General features: G+C 35.0%; 1 protein-coding gene across 2 annotated transcripts in view; it reads right to left on the minus strand.

Moving 5' to 3' along the window:
• Positions 1 to 159: 159 nt before the first annotated feature.
• Positions 160 to 21045, minus strand: part of LOC111515458 (G-protein coupled receptor dmsr-1) — a 380603-nt gene continuing 359717 nt past the window's right edge. For both annotated transcript variants that reach the window (XM_074180356.1, XM_074180355.1), the window contains exon 2: positions 160 to 7055. In XM_074180356.1, coding sequence (XP_074036457.1) covers positions 6862 to 7055 — 194 coding nt within the window. In that variant the 3' untranslated portion in view covers positions 160 to 6861. The remainder of the gene's footprint in view (positions 7056 to 21045) is intronic.

Below are 21045 nucleotides of genomic sequence, written 5' to 3' on the forward strand. Positions count from 1 at the left end.
TCCTGAATTGTTTATTCACGTATATCACGTGTTCTTTGATAAAACACACTGGCATCCATCATGCCACCACTTGGCACCACTTGTACCACATGGAACCACTTGTATCTAGGTGTATATAAAAAATTTCTGTGGTTATAAATAAAACACTATTCATTACTTTTGAAATTTCTATTGAAATTATCTACAGGACACATATAAAACATTCATTTTCAAATTCATATTCAATAAATATTCAACAAATGGAGATTAACATTGACATGCTTTGATTCAACAGTCATTTCAAAAGGTTTTATATGTACAAAAATATAAAATCTGTGAAGGGGCTCATTCTTCATCAGATTATTATACATAAATATATCATTACGACTATTATTTTAATTGCTGGTTAGTTGTGAAAATACGATGAATAAATACACGTTTTTTGACTAACTTTGAAAAAAACACCGGAGAAAACAGTGATTGAGGATTTGGAATCATATTTTGAAAAACCGAGCAACTTTCTGGCTTTCCTTTTACATTGAAATTAGCTCACAACTATGAATCCAACTGTAAAGATTCTATAAAAATTTCTTCGGTTATTTTTGATCAATATTAGATACTTAACTTGTTTCAATCACAACTACTTAACGTTTTCTTCAACATATTTCATCAATCTACAGTGTATAATCTACATGGCGTTCCAACGAAAACTTGGCCTCTCCTGTGAATCGGAAACGGACATGTAATCGAAAATTTCAAAGAACATGTCTATTTTTATTTCTAGGGGGAGTAATTCTGATATGGAAACTAAACCCGAAACTGCAGTCTTCTGCGGTCAGCAATAACCCTACCCAATTTTTTTCAATGGCATGGAGGGTCCAGAGATATATCATTCGAAAGGCGTTTTGTCCCTTTATCACCTCTGTATTTTTTTTTCGAAATTGGTTTTAAGAAAAAACAGAAATTTTGCTGTTGTTCATTTTAATGAGGAAATCAACAAAAAATAATATCGGTGGAAACAAAATCAACGGATAAATTGTACGAAATAACCTCCACCTAGTTCCACCTAGCAATCAGCATTCCCGAACAATTCTCTGTCGCAGGTCTTCTAGATTTGTTGGCTCAGTAGAGTACACTTTGGACTTCAGATGTCCCCAATAGAAAGAAGTCAATCGGTGTGAGATCAGATGATATAGCTAGCTACTCCAGTGGACCCCTTCTGCCGATCCAGCGCATTGGAAAACGTTCATCCAAAAACTGTCTCAGCCGAACATCAAAATGAGGTTTTATCAGGCACTAAACTAAAATCTGAATTTTGAAATATCGATTTCATTAGAATTCTTAGGTATTATGCAAAGACAGTTATTTGAGAGACAGGTAGTTGGGCGAACAACTATGGCAACTTAAAATTCCACTCTGAAAATTCTAGGGGTTGTCAAACTCATAAATTCAAGAGAGGAGACCATAAATCGAATTAGGGGTATATGTTTCTGGTTTTTAACTGATTTCTTAATTTTCATGGTCTCCAACAAATTCATTTTTCTCCCTTTATTACATATATGTAGGATTTTGAGGTTATTTTCATTTATCTTGTTGTTTGATTCTTGGAGATGTTCGTACTTTGCAGATTTTCTTGTTCAAACAGACGTGTTCACGCAGTCTTATGCCAAAATTCAAAATTTAGATTTCAATTTTTTACTTGATAATGAGGTCAAACTCGAAATCAGTCGTATAAATAAAATCTACCAGTGGTATTTAGACGAAAGTGTTTTCCATTCATTTCATTTTAGAATGGTCCAACAATATTATTACCAGGAATGCCGGCCCAGAAATTCAACTTTTGTGGAGTTTGTGAATGTTTCCATCACCAAATGAGGATTCACGACAATTATGTCTATTTACTTCACCATTCAACATGAAAGAACTTTCGTCTGAAAAACATAATTATCCATTTCTACATGTCCTAAAGCTGCAACTTCAACTCCGTCATTTCTGACAGGACGGGATACTTCATGTTTTCCTCTTGAAGATGATCACTTGGTGATCGAAACGCGTGTCGAGGTGTGAAAATAACGATTTGGTGTTGGGAAAAAACTCCAGTAATATTCAACAGAACATGAGGTTCGAAACTTATCCATTAACTGTTTAACATATTGATGGCTCACGTTGTGGTCTGAACGATTCGTATTATATATTCTTGCAGCAGCTTTAGCGCATTCTTATTTCGATAATAGGTTGCAACAATTTCTATTCTTTCTTCAGTAGAATAAACCATGTTGGAACACAGTGAACAAGGATGGCTGAATAATGATTCATGAAGAAGTGATAGTGGCCAAATACATTTTGTTCTGCGACAACTAGTTTCAACAGAAACTATAAGTGCAAAAAAAAAACTAACAGTGCCGTTCATTTCAAAACGTTCACTACTAAATAAATGAATTCTACAAATCTAGATGTCCTGCGACAAATAATTTTTCAAAAATGCCGATTTCTGACTCCGGACATCTTCAATAATGTGAAGAACGCTTTCGAAAGTAGACTGTATTGTTGTATGGAACTAGATGGAGGTCATTTTGAACACTGCATCCGTTGATTGTGTTGCCATTGATATTACTTTCGTAATGAGCGAATGCAAAGTTTCTGTTTTATCTTAAATAAAACGTTCACCATTTGATTTCTCAATAACGAATGAATTACCCCGCGGCGGTGAAGATTTCCATATCAGAATTAGTCCTCCTAGAAATGAAAATCACCATGTTTTACGAAATTTTCGTTTATATGTCGGTTTCTTACTCACAGGGGGGGTCAAATTTTCTTTGGAACGCCCTGTATATCACTTTTCGTTTGAGAAGGCAAAAGTTTGTCAGTCATGTCACACTCGTATATCTTTCTTCAACCAAAACATCGAAAATATTGTTTTTCAAAGAAAAATCTGATACTGAAAATGTTATCTCAATGAACCATCAGTTCCCTCACATCCCCATACGACTGAAAGGAATGAAATTTGAAGTGGCTAACCCAATAACCATTGAGGTTATCCGGATATACATCCAATGGGGTCCAATAACTGATGGACTGAAAATGTTGATTGCAAAAAAGTTCCACTTGAAGTTCAAAACACTTATCACAATATTAAAAAAAATAAAATAATTCAATACAGGTTGTCACTTCTCTTTTTTCACCATATGAATGAAGACACCCAAACTGAAATTTGAATATATAGAACAATTGATCATTCACGTTACCAAATCGATATTTTATGTTGCGTCAAACTTCAGCCGAAGCAAAATGAATTTTTTTTTCTTTCGAAAAAAAAAAATACCCTGTCAACCATGAGTGTTGTTGGCGGTATTACAATATAAATGTGAGAATATTCGTACTCAAAACTAATGAAACAAATTGCGTTTCAGATTCTGTTCATTGTGTTTACTTATCGGAGGAATTCCATTATTTTTTTTTTCATTTCATTGGAATATAATATATTTATAAAATATCTAATTCATTATAACATTAAAATCAACAATATAAAAATTACATTTTCAAACGCTCAAAGATGAAAGAGGATGTATGCATCTTCTCTCACAAGCGATTTTGGTGAAATTGGTGACACATGTGAATCATTGTATTTGTGCCACGTGCCAGTATAAGGATGTCTGCAGAATGCTGTATAATGTCCGCTGTATGGAGACCCACTGTGATTCGAAAGTGCATATAGATTATAACGACAAGGAGTCACATTTTCTACTGCATAATCGTTCACATCTAATCCATCTAGAGAAAATTCGATGGCAAGATTCAACTTGCCTCTGAATCTTTCTGTTTGAGAAAATCTTTTAGAATGAAAGACTGAAAAACGGAGAAACTTATGGATCGATAGAGACTTTGGGCATTTTTTTCTTTCCTTGCAACTTGAACACGTTGGTTTTTCATGTCCATCCAAAGTTTCCTCTCTCGTGAAGAAATCCAAACACTGTGATAAACTCAATTGGCCAGTTCTTTGCAAAATTTTTTAAATTCAAGTTAATGACAAATTTAATTTTTTTTCCAGAAAGCTTATTTATCAAATGCGGTAACTTTTCGCCCTATCTACATATGTATTTATTTGTAAATTCAATATTCTGATTATTTTATAGATCTGTAGAAAGTAACAATTCTGAAAAGTGAAAAACTATTTCAAATATAAATTGTCCTTCCCAAAATAATATTTAAACAAAATCAGTTTTCACCATATTTTAATTATCTTTTCATCATACAGAATATATCAATGGAAAATTTATATTAATACCCCCAGTCCGACGCCTAATAATATTATCTAAAACGTAATATCAGAAAAAAATCGAGCGGTTCTTTAGGCGATATTTTCCCATTCTTTGTCGGTGTTTTCGTGTCCTTTGTCGTATATCCCTATTTTAATGGCTCGTTAGCGGCGTCCTCAAGGGATATAGAGGATAGACATATGTCAATGATTTTGTGGCTGAATTGCAGTGCTATCTGCTTGAGACGACTATGTTGCTTTCTTTGAAGTTGCGACATGTTTGCATTCTTGAATTTTTTTTACTCTGAGACAATACTAAACGAACTGAATTTGAGTCCACTGGTTCAGTAAACCAATACACGTAAGTCGACGAAACGCAAGATGTATCAGAAACATCTCCTTCGTCTGTGAGAGTGTGCAGGAGAATCCTCGGCAGTCGATTTCGGTCGCTCACAAAAACTTGGCCTTTCGCAGATCACAACTTGGCGAATTTTGAGTAGTGATTTAGGCCTGCCCCCGTACAAAATTGAACTCACCCAGAAATTGCAAGTAAACGACTTGTATTCGCTGAATAGACTCTGGAGCAGTCGATATCTGACCCTAATTTACATCCAAAAATTATCTTCACCGAAGAGACCTATTTCTGGATGAATGAAGCTGTCGAATTCGAGATGATACCCATTCACATGAGATCCAAGAGCGTCCATTACATTAAGAAAAAGTCACTGTTTGGTGTAGATTTTGGGCTAGCAAGTCATCGGTCCATTTCTTTGAGAAACACATTGGCCAGACCATCACTGTCAATGACGAGCTCTATAGGTCGATGATTACCAACTTTCTTTGGCCTGAATTGGATGGTTTGGACACCAACAACATCTGTTTTCAACAGCACGAGCGATTGGAGAACACGGGCAGGTGATGTGAACTGGCCACCGAGATCATGTGATTTGACCTCGTTAGACTTTTTCTTGAATGATTTTCTTGAGTCACAGGTGTGTGCGGAAGAGCCACGAACCAGAGCAGATGTATACCACCAAGTTTAGTTTTGTGAAATTTATTTTCGAGAATAATGAATCAGAGTAGTTCAAAAACGATGGATTGGATTAACCTCTGCTGCCAAATATTTTGAAAGTTATTTTGCAGAAGAATTATCATTTTTAATCCAAGGTTTGTATCTGGGCAAAAATTAAACATTATCCATTCATCAGCTGGTCAGATATAATTCTAGGTACATGGAAATCATCGAAGAATCTGACTCCTCTAGAATATACTCACAATATTTTACGAGAGACAACTCAGATTCATCCATTATTTTGATATGTAGAATTAGTGAAATGACATAGAATGAATGTATTGAAAACACTTTTTACACACCAAAAAACACTTTCATTCTGGGATAGAGAGTGTTTTAATAGATGCACTATTTAATGACAAAATATAGTACATTTACTAGTATTTTTCAATTCAAATCTGAACTCAAGGGGTAATCAGTGAGGAAAATCGAAAACAGATGAGAATTGAACAATCAGTGTGCCTATGAATAACAGACACTTTTATTCTGGGGTAGAAAGTGTTTTAAATAGTTTCATTTTTTCATGACAAGACATAGTATATTTTTTAGTGTATTCCCATTCAAATTTAATGTCGGTGGGTGATCAGTAAGAAGAATCGAAAACAGATGAACATTGAACAATTAGTGTGGCTATGTAAAACAGACACTTTCATTCTTGGGTAGAGAGTGTTTTCAATAGTTCCACTCTTTCATGACAAGATATAGTATATTTTTCAGTATTTTCCAATTCAAATCTAACGTCGAGGGGTGATCAGTTAGAAAAACCGGAAACAGAGTAAAATTGAACAATCAGTGTGGCTATGAATGACAGACACTTTTATTCTGGGGTAGAAAGTGTTTTAAATAGTTCCATTTTTCCATGACAAGACATAGTATATTTTTTAGTGTATTCCCATTCAAATTTAATGTCGGTGGGTGATCAGTAAGAAGAATCGAAAACAGATGAACATTGAACAATTAGCGTGGCTATGTAAAACAGACACTTTCATTCTTGGGTAGAGAGTGTTTTTAATAGTTTCACTCTTTCATGACACAATATAGTATATTTTTCAGTATTTTCCAATTCAAATCTAACGTCGAGGGGTGATCAGTTAGAAAAACCGGAAACAGAGTAAAATTGAACAATCAGTGTGGCTATGAATGACAGACACTTTTATTCTGAGATAGAGGATCTTTTCCAATAGTTTCATTTTTTCATGACAAGATATAGTATATTTTCTACTATTTTCCAATTCAAATCCAACGTCAACGGAAGATCTTCAAGAAGATTCGAAAACAGATGAACATTGAACAATTAATGTGGCTATGTAAAACAGACACTCTCATTCTTGGGTAGAGAGTTTTTTTAATAGTTCCAGTCTTTCATGAGAAGATATAATATATTCTCTATTACTTTCCAGTTCAAATCTAACGTCAAGGGGTGGTTAGTTAGAAAAATCGGAAACAGATGAAAACTGAACAATTAGTATGGCTATGAAAAATGCAACATAGAATTTCTCTATGGACTGAAGTGGATCATTAGGCCAACGAAGAAAAATATAATTCATTTCCTTCATTATACTGCTGAAATCTGAGTCTTCTCTGTGGCTTTTTCGCTGGCGTTTGTGTATTGCGAAAGAGGGTTGAACCTTAAGAGGCAATTCAATTTGAAAACTTCTTGAAACGTTGTTCGGAATTGTCTTGACATTGTGCAGTAGAGAATGAAGTTTATAGCCGAGTTCGTTAGGGCCAAGATGTCCATGATGTCACCTGAAACAAAGAAAGATTTGTAGACAGTGACTGAGTTATACCTTTGTTATAAACATTTAATTTGTATTATGTTCAACTATGAAAAAGAAAAAGTACTGTAGATAATTCACTGGTATCTATAGATCGAATGCCAAGAATGAAATAACCGTCGAATTGTGTGGGGAGTAATAATAATAATATACTTTATTGTTATTTAGAATGAATCTTGTGGACAAAGTTTGTGAAAAATACATACACATGTAAGTATAGAAATATAAAATGTGAATATAAAAACACCTACAAAAAAAGTAAAGTTAGAACATATACTATATATACCTAGTTCAACATCGAAATTTTGTCTCAACATAGTTGTGTACAGACTTATTTAAAAAATATTATCAACACTTATGTGATAGACTTATACTTATAGATTTAGATTATTACTTATGCTATACCGGGTGTCCCACATTTTATGTGACAGGCAATATCTGGTTTGTTGAAGGAGATACACAAAAATGTTTCATACAAAAGTTTTAGGAGTTCATGAGAGCTATATTTTGATATAATTTTTAAATATACAGGGTGTTTGGTGTAGGTGCTACAGACCAAAATTCCATTTTTTAAAATAGAACGCCCTGTATATCATTACATATTCAGATGCTACGTTAAATTCTGATATCATTTCATGTTTGATTTTTGAAATTCGGTTACGGCGTTGTTGAGTTATTGCACTTTTCCTTAAATATAAAGTTTCAAAAAAACTTATTTACTCGTACACGAATCCAGTCTATATCTTTTATTAAATTGAACTAGACCACTACTGAATACAAACCATTATTTTCACCTCTACGATACGATATCGATATCAGTTGAATATAATATTGAAATTCTTGAGAATGTGACTAACTTGAGGGTGAATTGCTTTATATTTTACAATTTCATCAAGTAGCTCTTATACTTGTTGATGCCATAGTAACAAATATTGAATTGTATCTACTTGTCAGTTCGATTCAGTGATTCTTTGCAAAACAGTAACTGTGTTCTTTGTGCGAAAACTCCAGTATGCCTTTCGCGTTTAGTCCAAGTGATTGCATTGATATGTTATTGATTTTTGGGGAATGTCAGAAAAACTGCCGTCAAGCACAACGTCTATACCAAGAACGTTTTCCAGACAGACCCATTCCGTCACGAATGACTATTTCAAGAGTTGTAGAAAAATTGCGAACTGGGTCATTTCCTTCTACTATAAAGCATCGTCATCATACGAGATCTATTAGAACTGAAGATTCAGAGATCAATGTGTTGGCTTATATTATTATTCATCCACATGTTTCTATCCGTACTCTTGCAGAAGAAGTCGGTGTGAGTAAATCTAATGTACAGAGAATTCTGAAAGAAAATAAATACCACCCATTCAAAATTCAGTTGGTACAAGGTTTGAAACCCACGGACTTTGAACGACGACTTAAATTCATTGCTTGTATTCAGGTAATATTACATGAAAGTCCTAACATATTCAGTCAAATTTTGTGGAGCGATGAATCGCTATTCCACAATAATGGAGTTGTGAATCGACATAACAGTCACTATTGGTCTCAAGAAAATCCCCACTGGGTCCGCGAAAGTAATTTTCAAACTACTTGGGGTATTAATGTATGGTGTGGATTGTTCAATGGCCGCATCATAGGTCCTTACTTTTTCAATGAAAATCTCAATGGATTGCGATATTTACATTTTCTAGAAAATGATTTGATCCATTTAATGAGAATCTGAAAATTGATTCATAACCAATTCCCTAATAATATTTGAAAACATAATCTGCAAAAAAATTGATTTTTCACAAAAACGAGTTTTATTTTATTTTGTGACAGTAAGTTTAAACGAATAGCACAAATTTGTTACTCAGTAATAATACCAAAACTGATTATGAAAATTGTTGGAAGTGGCCACCTGCACTTAGTATGCATGCTTCCGCCCTTCTACGCATGGAATTACGCACCCGTTCAAATATTCCCGGCGTATTTCGTATAGCTCCACACGAGGCAACTATTCGCTCTCTTAAATCTTCTAAAGTATAAAGGGGAGTTTTATACACAAGAGTTTCAAGGTCACCCCATAAAAAAAATCTGAACTGTTGAGATCGGGGGATCTTGCTGGCCATTGCTGAGGTCCTCCGCAACCTATCCAACGATTAGGATAAACTGTATTTAAATGGTTTCGGACAATTACACTGAAATGAGCAGGGGCGCCATCGTGCATGTACCATAATCGATTCCTCAACGCAAGTGGCACATCTTCCAATAACCCAGGTAAGTCTTCTTCGAGAAAGTGTAAATAAGAACAACCATCAAGGCGTCCTGGTAGAAAAAATGGGCCTATTAGATGATCACCTATAATTCCTGCCTATACATTAACCGAAAATTGGTGTTGGAAATGGGTTTCGGTTATTGCATGGGGATTTTCTTCAGCCCACACATGATTGTTATGGAAATTTTGAATGGCATTCCAAGAAAAATTTGTTTCGTCTGTGAACAAAATTTGTGTCTCAAACTGCGAATTTAGTGCAATACTTTGTAGATACCACTGACTGTAATATGGTATGGGTATAACAAAAAATCAACCAAAATACGCCAAACAATTTGATGACAAATATCCAGAGTTCTAGCGATCTTCCTCGTACTCGTCTCAGGATGTTCCTCAATATCTTACAGCACCGCTTCCTAAATTTCAGGAGTTCTCACTACACGAGGTCTACATTCCGGAGTCCCTTTCTTGAAACTACCAGTTTCCCCAAGTCGACGATGAATATTTGAAAAGGTTCGGCTATCTGGTAAGGCACGATTAGGATATCTTTCCTGATAAATGCGCCTGGCTTCTGTTGCATTACCATCGGCAAAGCCATTTCCGCATTCATATAATTTACCATATTTACTGATATTCAGAAAAACAGCGGACTACCAATATAACTTCATTAACACTTCAAAATCAATCAAAACGCGCTGTGACAATTTTTAACACCAACACCTTACTTGAAACCAACATCAATATTAGCTACTGACGTTTGTACATACAGAGAATTCGTTTTTTATTCTTAATCTTTAAAAGAAATCACATATCGACAAACTCCATATTTCCAAGAGGTGCAGTAAATAAATTCTGCTACACGTCATTTATTTCAGGATAACTAAATTTATGTTTTCAAAAATTATTAAGCGTTGCTGCGTTATGACGTAATTTTAATTGAGATCAGTGTACCAAATATGCCAAAGATGTCTACAAAATTATCTCAGTTATTATTAAAAAACTGATTATTTTTGAAAACTTTGCCACCCTGTATCTCAAAAGTTTAGGCGTTTAGGACATACGTCCATAGGACGTTTTTTCCTTAAAATGGGTCTAAGAATTACCTCCTTAAATATTAGCATGTGTTTAAGGAACACCCTGTATAATATACCTATAAATTATTCGGGATTTTGAACTAAGCACGATTGTTGCTTGCTCTTCCAGATTCCAAATGCGATAAATCCCAATTTCTGGGATGTTAGAAATGAAAAATAAGCTGAATCATTTTCGTATCTTTCGAGAAAACTACAAAATTGGTAATATATCATGTAGAATTCATAATATTTTTCTCGGGATAATAAATAGGAATTTTTGTAAAATTATTTGAATCGGAAGGGGTTATTTTGGAGACAGTAAACAGTTGCAATATCGTGAGCAAAAGCAATGAATTGTTTTTCCACAGTACCGGTCATATCCTTCGTATTGCTTTTCGCATGCGATGAATAACTTCGAGATAATACTCATTATTTCATAAGTTAATCTCTCTATACTGATCAGGATCACCTCTCTCAGTCTCTGGGTGAGTTGAGTTGAACCTCAAATAATCCGGTCAATCTAGACATTGGAAGGTACATAAGTTTACAACAAGCTGCAAACGCGTTCCATTGTTCAAAACATAGTTAAAAATAAGATTTTGAAATTCCGAATGATTGTAATGCCTGGCAAAAAAATTATTCGAAGTCAAAGGTCAAAAATCTCGAAAAACATTGGTTTTTCGCGATTTTTAGGAAACCCGTAGGTTTTATCATAAAATAACCTGAAATAAAAATTGTAGATCATAAAATTGTCTACAAAAAATGTATCAATTATTTTTCAGAGCCGCCGTTTCTGAGATACGACGAGTCAAAAAGTTGTAATCGTCATTATATGCACACGTTTCCACGCCCCCTATGAGGTAGTGTACTTAGCGCATTTTTTTCAACATGGTTTCCCCAGTGGGCCTATTCCACATATCTGTTGTGATTCTGTCAAATTGAAAACTTGCATAATAAAATATATTAGGAAGGGTTGGGAATTATAAGAGCGATTGAAATTTAAAAAAATGGAAAAATGTATTCATCTGAGTCATAACCTTCAAATACTTCTCCTTGTCGATCTTCTTCTTGATCTTCTTCTTCTTCCTGATCTTCTTCTTCTTGATGTTCATCCTGGGTGCAGGTGAACTGCTCAAGAATGATGTATCGCATGTTTCCTCGTTGGTATCAAATGAATTCCCCACTATTGGTGATTCAGCATTAGAACATGACTGGCCTTTTTTACAGCCACATTTAGCGCTGCATCCCTTTTTACAGTTGCAAAAATTGTGTTCAGCAGTTTTTCCGGTGCAGGTGGGAGTAAAGTCTGCATAGGTTCTAATGCATTGTCTACCAACTTCCAACCCGTCTTTTGGGTCTAGCTGATAACCAAGCTACACTTGAACTTGGTAATATACCTGTAAAAGATGTTGATGAGCAGCAACTGAGGTTGGAGGAAGACAAGCTAATTGCACCTGTTTCTTATTGTTAGTGTTTTTTACGGAACATGCATATCGATACTTATCTAAGTAGGTGATTTTTTTCGGAGCTTTGTACTTAGAAAGAAGAAACTGAATCCCGTTGGTGATAATTTCTTGTTGAGTCGAATTACTTTTTTTGAAAACTTCAACACATTGAAATAAATCTTGTTTTTCAAACATTTTAACACGCATACAATTGCACAGGGAGACAGATGTTGGCTCAAGGTTACACTAGCGTACATATTAAGGGACTGGATTTCAGTCTACCTGATATTCTTATATTTATACTCATGTATTTCAATAGAAAAATATTTTTACTCAAATTACAACTTCAGAGATGTATATACGTGGCATACTTATGCATATAATGACGATTACAACTTTTACAACTTTTTGACTCGTCGTATCTCAGAAAAGATGGCTCTAAGAAAAAAAGTATTGATACATTTTTGTAGAAAATTCTATGGTCTACAATTTTTAACTGAAGTTATTTTATGGGCAAACTTAACGTTTTCCTGAAAATCGCGAAAAACCAATTTTTTTCGAAATGTTTGACTTTTGACCTCGAATAATTTTTTTCCAGGCATCGCAATCATTCGGAATTCTAAAATCTCATTTCACTATGTTTTGAACAATCATACGCATTTGCAGCTTGTTGAAAATTTATGTACCATCACTCTTATTTTTTAGTCTAATTTGACCGTAGCAGCCACATTCCGTCGCGTATTTCGCGTCAGGAACCTCTATTTCCATCACACGACTACGGTAGACTGAGGTGTTGAAGACACCATCCTAGCAAGCCATGATGAACCCCTCAGTTTCCGACTTCAGTCCACTCGACCTGAGAAAAGCGAACGTCAGGTGATTTGATAAGCCAAGGTCTCCTTCCTTGTTATTGAAGAAGACCTAATGCATTGGCTTATCCTTGTATTCACGCAGAAGTAAGGTGATCTCTGAGGCTTTGATCTGAGCTTTTTGCTAAACGGGTTCCAACTCGGTGACACAGTTGTAGTCACCGTTCAGTGTCGAAAACTAAATCGAGTTCATTAGCTGCTCGGGCAGCTGCTCTGAAGAGAAATGTCCAATTCCTGCTCTCTCATGGTCACGGACCATGTAGAGACGGGGATCCGAACTCCTTCGAGTTGGGTAAACGAAGAGAAGAGGATAAAAGTTATAGAACCTTAACCTACTTAGGCCAACCCACTACAAATATTTCAGTTTTTTTGCACAGCAAAGGTGTAAATACTGCTTTAAAAACCAACAACAACTTGGGCATGCACATTGAAAATAACAAAGATAATAGTTTCAGAAAAATCTGGAGTGTATAAATTATCGTGTGGGTCATGTCTGATGTTCTATATAGGTCGAACTGCAAGAACGTTCAAAACCCGCATAAAGGAACACAAATATAGTTTTCAGAACTGAAAAATAAATTCCACATATGCCAGTCATCTAATCTCAGAGGGGCATGAGTTCAACCATAAATACAAACCCCTCCATTTCCAAAATGAAGGTTTGAAACTCAACCTGTTGAAGAGTATGGAAATAAACAAATTCAAAAACTCTCACCGTCTTATGAACGATCAAACTGAATTGAATAATTCGCCATTATTGAATCTGTTCATACGCAGGTAATAATAGTTAGGTATATTTACAGGTAGACTTTCGTAAAATGTATTGATACCTGACTTTTTCCGGTATATCCAACGACTCTTCGAAAAAAACCAAGAATATTGCTTTGCTGACGACACCACACTCATCTTGTCATTCCATTTGGATTCCAGGACAGTGGCTGCGGATGCACATCGTCACCGGCAACAGGATGTTGCATATTTTAATGAGGATCTAGAAGTGATTTCAAATTGTGGTGACACTAACTATGTTATTCAATGACACAAAAACTCAGGCATCGGTTTTCCCCCGAAAAAATGAATGCCTCTGTCAGGACCAACGATTCCGCTTTCTGCTTAAATGAGTTTGTTGGGAGGTCAAAATGGGCACCAATACGTCTAGGCACAATCATACTAGACACAATCAAACTGTACACACCTCAGCAACTTTTGATGCTTTATGAAGCTCATATCAGACTTTCTTTAGAGCAATGTTTTCATGTATGAATCTGCGCCCCTAAGTATACCCAGAATCTGCTGGATTTTATCCAAAAAAGAGTCATCCGCCTGATTTGAGACGCGAACATCACTTGCAACCTTGATAGCCTGAAACATCGAAGAAAGGTTGGGAACTTGTCTCTATTCAGTGGCTGAGGCCACCATACTTCTCAGATGCTCAGTTCGTTCAATTTTCCGATGGTGATTTATGAAACGTGCGCACGGTCATTGGCAGAAAGCAGGAACCCCTTCTGTTGAACAGTGTCGGCTGCTGCTGACGCAATTTCCGGTATATTCCGTCGATTTTCTCACAACAGGACTCTGCTTTGATGGTTTGACCCGGTTGCAGGAAGTTGATCCCTTCAACCGCTGACAACGATACAGTAACCATCGTCTGTTTTTTGTGTGTTTTCGCCTTTGGAAAGTGCCTTGGTGGCTCATTTGTGTTCGTCTCAAACCATCAAATACCGAATGGTGGTTGACGCCCAGTCCTTCCGCTATCCCACGCACCATTTGTGATTGGTCAGTCTCCACCAGGTCCTCAAATCCTCGTCCTGTATTACTGTAGGTCGACTACTTCGGAGCTCATCTTCGATGCTTAAACTAGTGTGATTCTTTTTCAGTTTGTTTGAAGGTGGTTGACAATGTTTCGTGGTGTATTTCATCAGTTCGGACTTCCATTGTCTAATATAATATACTTATTAAACGAAAATAACAATTTTATTAAACAAAAAACTGAAATCACAAAAAAATAACATACAAGCTACAACCAAAAAAAAATAAAAATTGAAATATTAATAGGAGCTGAAAATTAAAAAATATTATCAACAAAAATTGAACAATAAAAATAGAAAATTGAAAGATTTCAAACCAAGTTACGTCACTTACGTAAGTCACGTAAGTGACGTAACCAAGTTACTTGACGTTACTTGACGTAACTTGGTTACGTCACTTACGTTACTTGATGTAACTTGGTTTGGAATCTTTTGATTTTTAATTTTTGTTTTTCAATTTTTGTTAATAATAGTTTTTGATTTTCAGCTTTTATTAATATTTAATTTTTTTTTTGGTTGTGGCTTGTATGTTGTTCATTTGTAATTTCAGTTTTTTGTTTAATAAAATTGTTATTTTCGTTTAATAAGTGACGTAACTTGGTTTAAAATCTTTTTATTTCCAATTTTTATTTTTCAATTTTTGTCGAAAATATTTTTTATTTCTCAGCTTTCATTATTATTTTAATTTTTTATAATTTTTTTGGTTGTAGCTTGTTTGTTATTTCTTTGTAATTTCAGTTTTTTGTTTAATAAAATTGTTATTTTCGGTTAATTTTTTTCTTATTTTTCAGGGATTCCAAAACAATTTATATTATATCAGACAATGGAAGTACGAACTGATGAAATTCTTCTTCAGTTGATTTTTTTTTCCAACCAAACATATTTTCCAAAAATCTTCACCGAGTTGAACATCATAGATTTAATTCTGTGTCCACATTTTCAAGTATATTCTCCATATGAGTAGAGCCTTTGCGTGTTTACAGTACTGAAACATATTTATAAAAATGCGGGGGAATGAAAAAATTAATGTGTTTGGAATAAATTACGATTGACCTAATGAATACCTCGATATCGCTGAACATTAACTGAGAATGGTAGTTACTCAGACACACGATGTAAGTGAAATTATAATCCGCTTAGAAACCGATTCAATTTTAGATCTTTCAATAGATTACCTTCGGGAGTATACTCCTTTCTTGTATAATGAAGACGGTACCATATCCCGATCAAAAATTCTATCGAAACTTGTTCATTTGAAATTAAAAAAGAGGTGACGAACTGACAATACCGTAAAAATCAAAATAGTAATAACTATAATGTGTTTGAACGAAGATTTTTTCCATGATAGTTCATTTTTTGCGATCAAATTGTCGACTGAAAACCAGTCGGTCTAACATGGATGTTGAAAATGAGTTTCTTGAGGTGAGTACAAACCTGTCAACAGAATAGTAATAATAATGATAATAATAATTATTGTTATTAGTAGTATCACCACGGCGGCACTTTTACGATATTGACGAGACACCAGTGTTGCTCTACGTTTTGGGGAATGAAAAATGTCGAATTTATTAGAACTCTTTATTCCCCACCCTCAAGCTCATGCAAGCGGATAGAACTGATGTGGTCCTTCTCAACTACCAGAGTGAGGCGATATTTTTCGTGAAGTTTTCAGCTCCTGGCGAGACGAATATCCTCCGAAAATAGGCGAAGAAACAGATAAAATATCGTGATTTTCTCTTCGAACTCCGCAGACTCTATCCAGATGACTCTGTCAAGATGGTTGTTCTGATTATTGGAGTCCTTGGCCCTCTCTACTCCTGATGACTCCTACCTTATATCATCATATGCACCGTTTGTAGTGGAAACTACCAGGGTCCCCAAATTATCGTCTCAGATAACTGTAGATCGACCACTTCAAGGCAACAAAATCAAAATTTAGAAAAAATTAACAGCATCAATAAAATTATCTATCGAGCAGTATACACCACGACACAGTAGAATACATTTTCTTTGAGATATGTAGCTACAACACATGACATTGGAACGGATAGAACTTCAGAAACAACCCAATATATAAAGAAATATTTATTACTTTTTTCACCACATCTTCATTTTGGATTATGGCCAGAATGAATTCAAGAAAAATCCAGAAGAATATATTTCTTCTATTGCGAAAAAATGCAACAATTGCGCTTCTTCCGGTTACAGGATATTTCACAAAAGGTAGTTCCGTGAGAGCATTTGAGATATATGAAGACAAGGTGAAAGGCTTCGTGCTTTCTTGCCAACCAAACCCTGTGATCATCGGCATCTATTTTGCTGACAGGTAATCAATAATGTAGCTTTGCTCATCTCTGTATCAATCATTTGGTATGACTGTGGCAAATAGCCGCCAAACTATGATGTATCCATCACACTTTGAGTCAAAGCGTGGCGCCGACCACCAAACAGCACTGCCTTGATAGGATACGAATGCTAGTGGCTGCTAAGAAGTCACTATTGAGGTGAGCGACTAGTATCGTGGTGCGTGACTAGTATCGCCCATTCCAAGAGCCTCTGCGTATTCTGAATAATCCGCCGGCTGCTGATCAGGTAGAATCCTTCTGGAAGGATAAATATGAACACCCGCACCCACTCAACTGAGACACTTTTGCTTTCAGCAGAGAGCTTTGACAGCCTGAGCTTAATGAACAGTGCAACCCGATAACTCCAGTGGACGTTCGAAGGGCTCCAGTAGGTTTCAAGAACTTTGCTGCTTCAGGCCCAGATGAGCTGAACACTTATTGGTGAAAAAAATGCCCAAGCAACAACTGCCATCTGGCCAGAGTTTTTCAACTCGTGACTGAAAGAAGAGCTGCGGATTCTGGATTAGTTTGTCGGAGGACGGACTGTTCTGATCCCCAAAAGCAAAGATTTGCCGATTGCTAAGACTTACAGACCGATAGCATGCCTAAATTCGTGTTATATGTTGTTTACAATCATCTTATATACAAGAATACTCAACGCAGTTGAATTTCCAAGTATGTCTGTTCAAAATCTGTTTTTCCGTTAATCAGCTGTCGTCCCCATACGACAACTCTCAGAAGTTGAGAAACTTGTGCGAGCTGAGGACTAAGGAGGTTTTACCTTTCAACGTGTGATTCCTAACACGGTTGCAGAATCATTCCAGCTTCAACCAGATAAATTCTCTCGAGAAAAATATCTGGTCAAGGCGGGAATCGAACCCACGGCCTTCCGATCGTGAGTTGGGTGCACTACCACCTCGGCCAATGCCAACTAGGTTAGTATGTACTGATATCTATTCCAATAATATTCCAATGCTGATGTGTTGACAGTTACCAGCTCAAATGCTTCCGTCGGTTGATAAAATGAGTTATTTGAAAAGAGTCTTCCAATCGGAAGTGAATTTGTTATTCCGTTTCGTCAGATATCTTTTGAAACAGAAAAATAATTGAGTACCTGTCATGACCTAATGAAATAATTGGGTTTGAACAGTTTTATTTTGATTTAAATATGATAATTAACTGAGCCGCCATTTATTATCAGTTTCTAAACCAACTTTCACGTGAAACATTTGAAATGTTTTAGTTTCACTGTTTATCTGATCAAAGAAAAGTTAAACATTGAGAGAGTAAGTCTTACTTTTTAATCAACGACTTGCTGATTGATTTACATTTATAAGCCAGCTCTGCATTCAAAATTTTAAAACAAATATTCCAACGCAGTGTTCCCATTAACTTTCAGATGACGTTGATTAATTTGATCAACATCGAGAACAGAGTGATACTTTTTCTGGAATAGGAGATTGCCTTCAGAGTACGAGATATTTATCTCCTGAATCAGAGAACATATTAGAATTCTGCGAAAGTTGATAAATTGTGGAGATTGATAACTGTCTGCCTATACGGATCGATTTGAGTTTTTCCTTATCGGAGATATCTGACCTGCCGTTACAAAAATCTTTTAAAGTCTGCATTTTTTTGGTAGTGTATCGTGTCTGATTTTTGAATTTTGAACAAATCTGAGTTTTCAATGGAACGTTATTCAGGATATCAGAAATGAATTTCGAAAAATGCACAGCATGGTTACTGTTTCGAATATATCTCCCATTTTTTGTTCAAATATGAAAGTTATTTCAGTAGTAGAGTACGAAGTACAAGGTCTAATAAAAAAATTTAAATTTTGAAATTTTGCGGGCTACGTATATTGAAGTAGCAATTTTTTAAATTTTTATGTTGGTACAGTCGTCTCGAAATTAGTGTGGAGTTACCCACAAATTTTCATCCACAGTTTACGACGCAGGACAATCGAACAGGGTTTAGAATGAGATTTGCAAACAGTGTTGCCAGATTGCAAATATTAAGAATTTTACCTGTATTTCGATGTTATCATTTTAAAAACACGATATATTATTGAAACATGTCGAATAAATGAGTCAGCATTCTACATACACTCATTTATATCAGCCAACTGTCCGTATACGAGCATTAATGCCGAAAAAAATGTAAAATAAGAGTAAAATATTATTCAGGAAACATTCATTTGTACCGAAACAGGTAGCGTATGAGAACTGGAAAATTAGTTACCCGGTAAAAATTTTATGACTTGTAAAAAGTATGTCATTTGAAATATCCTGCGTTGAACAATACCGAATGCTCACTTATCAAAAATAGTTTGTCCATGGAAATTTCGGAAAATATTCTTCCAAAGTATATATATCGACGTGCCTGAACAGATTTGCGTACTATACATTCCTTCGGTGCGAAAAAAAATAGTTCCTTATATTCGGAACTGAATTACTCAAAAAAAGTTGAATTACTCACTAATCAAAAATAGTTTGTCGATGAAAATTTCAGAATATATTCTTTGGAAGTATATTCATCAACGTGCCAAAACAGATTTGCGTAACATACGTTCCTTCGGTGCGAAAAAAAAAGTTCCGTATATTCGGAACTGAATTACTCATAAAAGTCAAATTTCTCACTTATCAAAAATAGTTTGTCGATGAAAATTTCAGAATATATTCTTCTAAACGACGTTCTGATACAGATTTGCGTACCATACGTTCCTTCGGTGCGAAAAAAAAGTTTCGTATATTCGGAACTGAATTACTCATAAAAGTCAAATTTCTCACTTATCAAAAAAAGTTTTTCGATGAAAATTTCAGAATATATCCTTCTGAAGAATATTCATCGACGTGCTGGGATTTTCATTGACGAACTATTTTTGATAAGTGAGAAATTTGACTTTTATGAGTAATTCAGTTCCGAATATACGGAACTTTTTTTCGCACCGAAGGAACGTATGGTACGCAAATCTGTTCCAGCATGTCGATAGATATACTTCAGATGAATATATTCTGAAATTTTCATCGACAAACTATTTTTGATAAGTGAGAAATTTGACTTTCATGAGTAATTCAGTTCCGAATATACGGAACTTTTTTTTTCGCATCGAAGGAACGTATGGTACCCAAATCTGTTTCGGCATGTCGATGAATATACTCCCAAAGGATATATTCTGAAATTTTCATCGACAAACTATTTTTGATAAGTGAGAAATTTGACTTTATTAGGTAATTGAGTTCCGGATATATTGAACTTTTCTTTTCGCACCGAAGGAACGTATTATACGCAAATCTGTTCAGGCACGTCGATAGATATACTTCGGAAAGATATATTCTGAAACTTTAATCGACAAACTATTTTGGATAAGTGAGAAATTTGACTATTTTTGAGTAATTCAGTTCCGAATATAGGGAACTATTTTTTTTCGCACCCAAGGAACGTATGGTATGCAAATCTGTTTCAGCACGTCTATAGATATAATTTAGAAGAATATATTCTGAATTTTTCACCGACAATCTATTTTTGATAAGTGAGAAATTTGACTTTTATGAGTAATTGAATTCCAAATATACGGAACTTTACTTTTCGCACCGAAGGAACGTATTATACGCAAATCTGTTTAGGCACGTCGATAGATATACTTTAGAAGAATATATTCTGAAATTTTAATCGACAAACTATTTTTGATAAATGAGAAATTTGACTTTTTTAAGTAATTGAGTTCCAAATATACGGAACTTTTTTTTTTCGCATCGAAGGAACGTATGGTACGCAAATCTGTTTCAGCATGTCGATAGATATTCTTCAGAAGAAAATATTCTGAAATTTTCATCGACAAACTATTTTTGATAAGTGACAAATTTGAGTTTTATTAGCAATTCAGTTCCGAATATACTATGATCGGAAAAGGGTTTAGAATGAGATTTGCAAACAGTGTTGCCAGATTGCAAATATTAAGAATTTTACCTGTATTTCGATGTTATCATTTTAAAAACACGATATATTATTGAAACATGTCGAATAAATGAGTCAGCATTCTACATATACTCATTATATCAGCCAACTGTCCGTATACAAGCATTAATACCGAGAAAAATGTAAAATAAGAGTAAAATATTATTCAAAAAAAAATCATTTCTACCGAAACAGGTAGCGTATGAGAAC

Source organism: Leptinotarsa decemlineata, unplaced genomic scaffold (assembly GCF_025532065.1).
Source record: "Leptinotarsa decemlineata unplaced genomic scaffold, Ldec_3_MD MMD2_tig00026294_RagTag_RagTag, whole genome shotgun sequence".
NCBI classification, from domain to species: domain Eukaryota; kingdom Metazoa; phylum Arthropoda; class Insecta; order Coleoptera; family Chrysomelidae; genus Leptinotarsa; species Leptinotarsa decemlineata.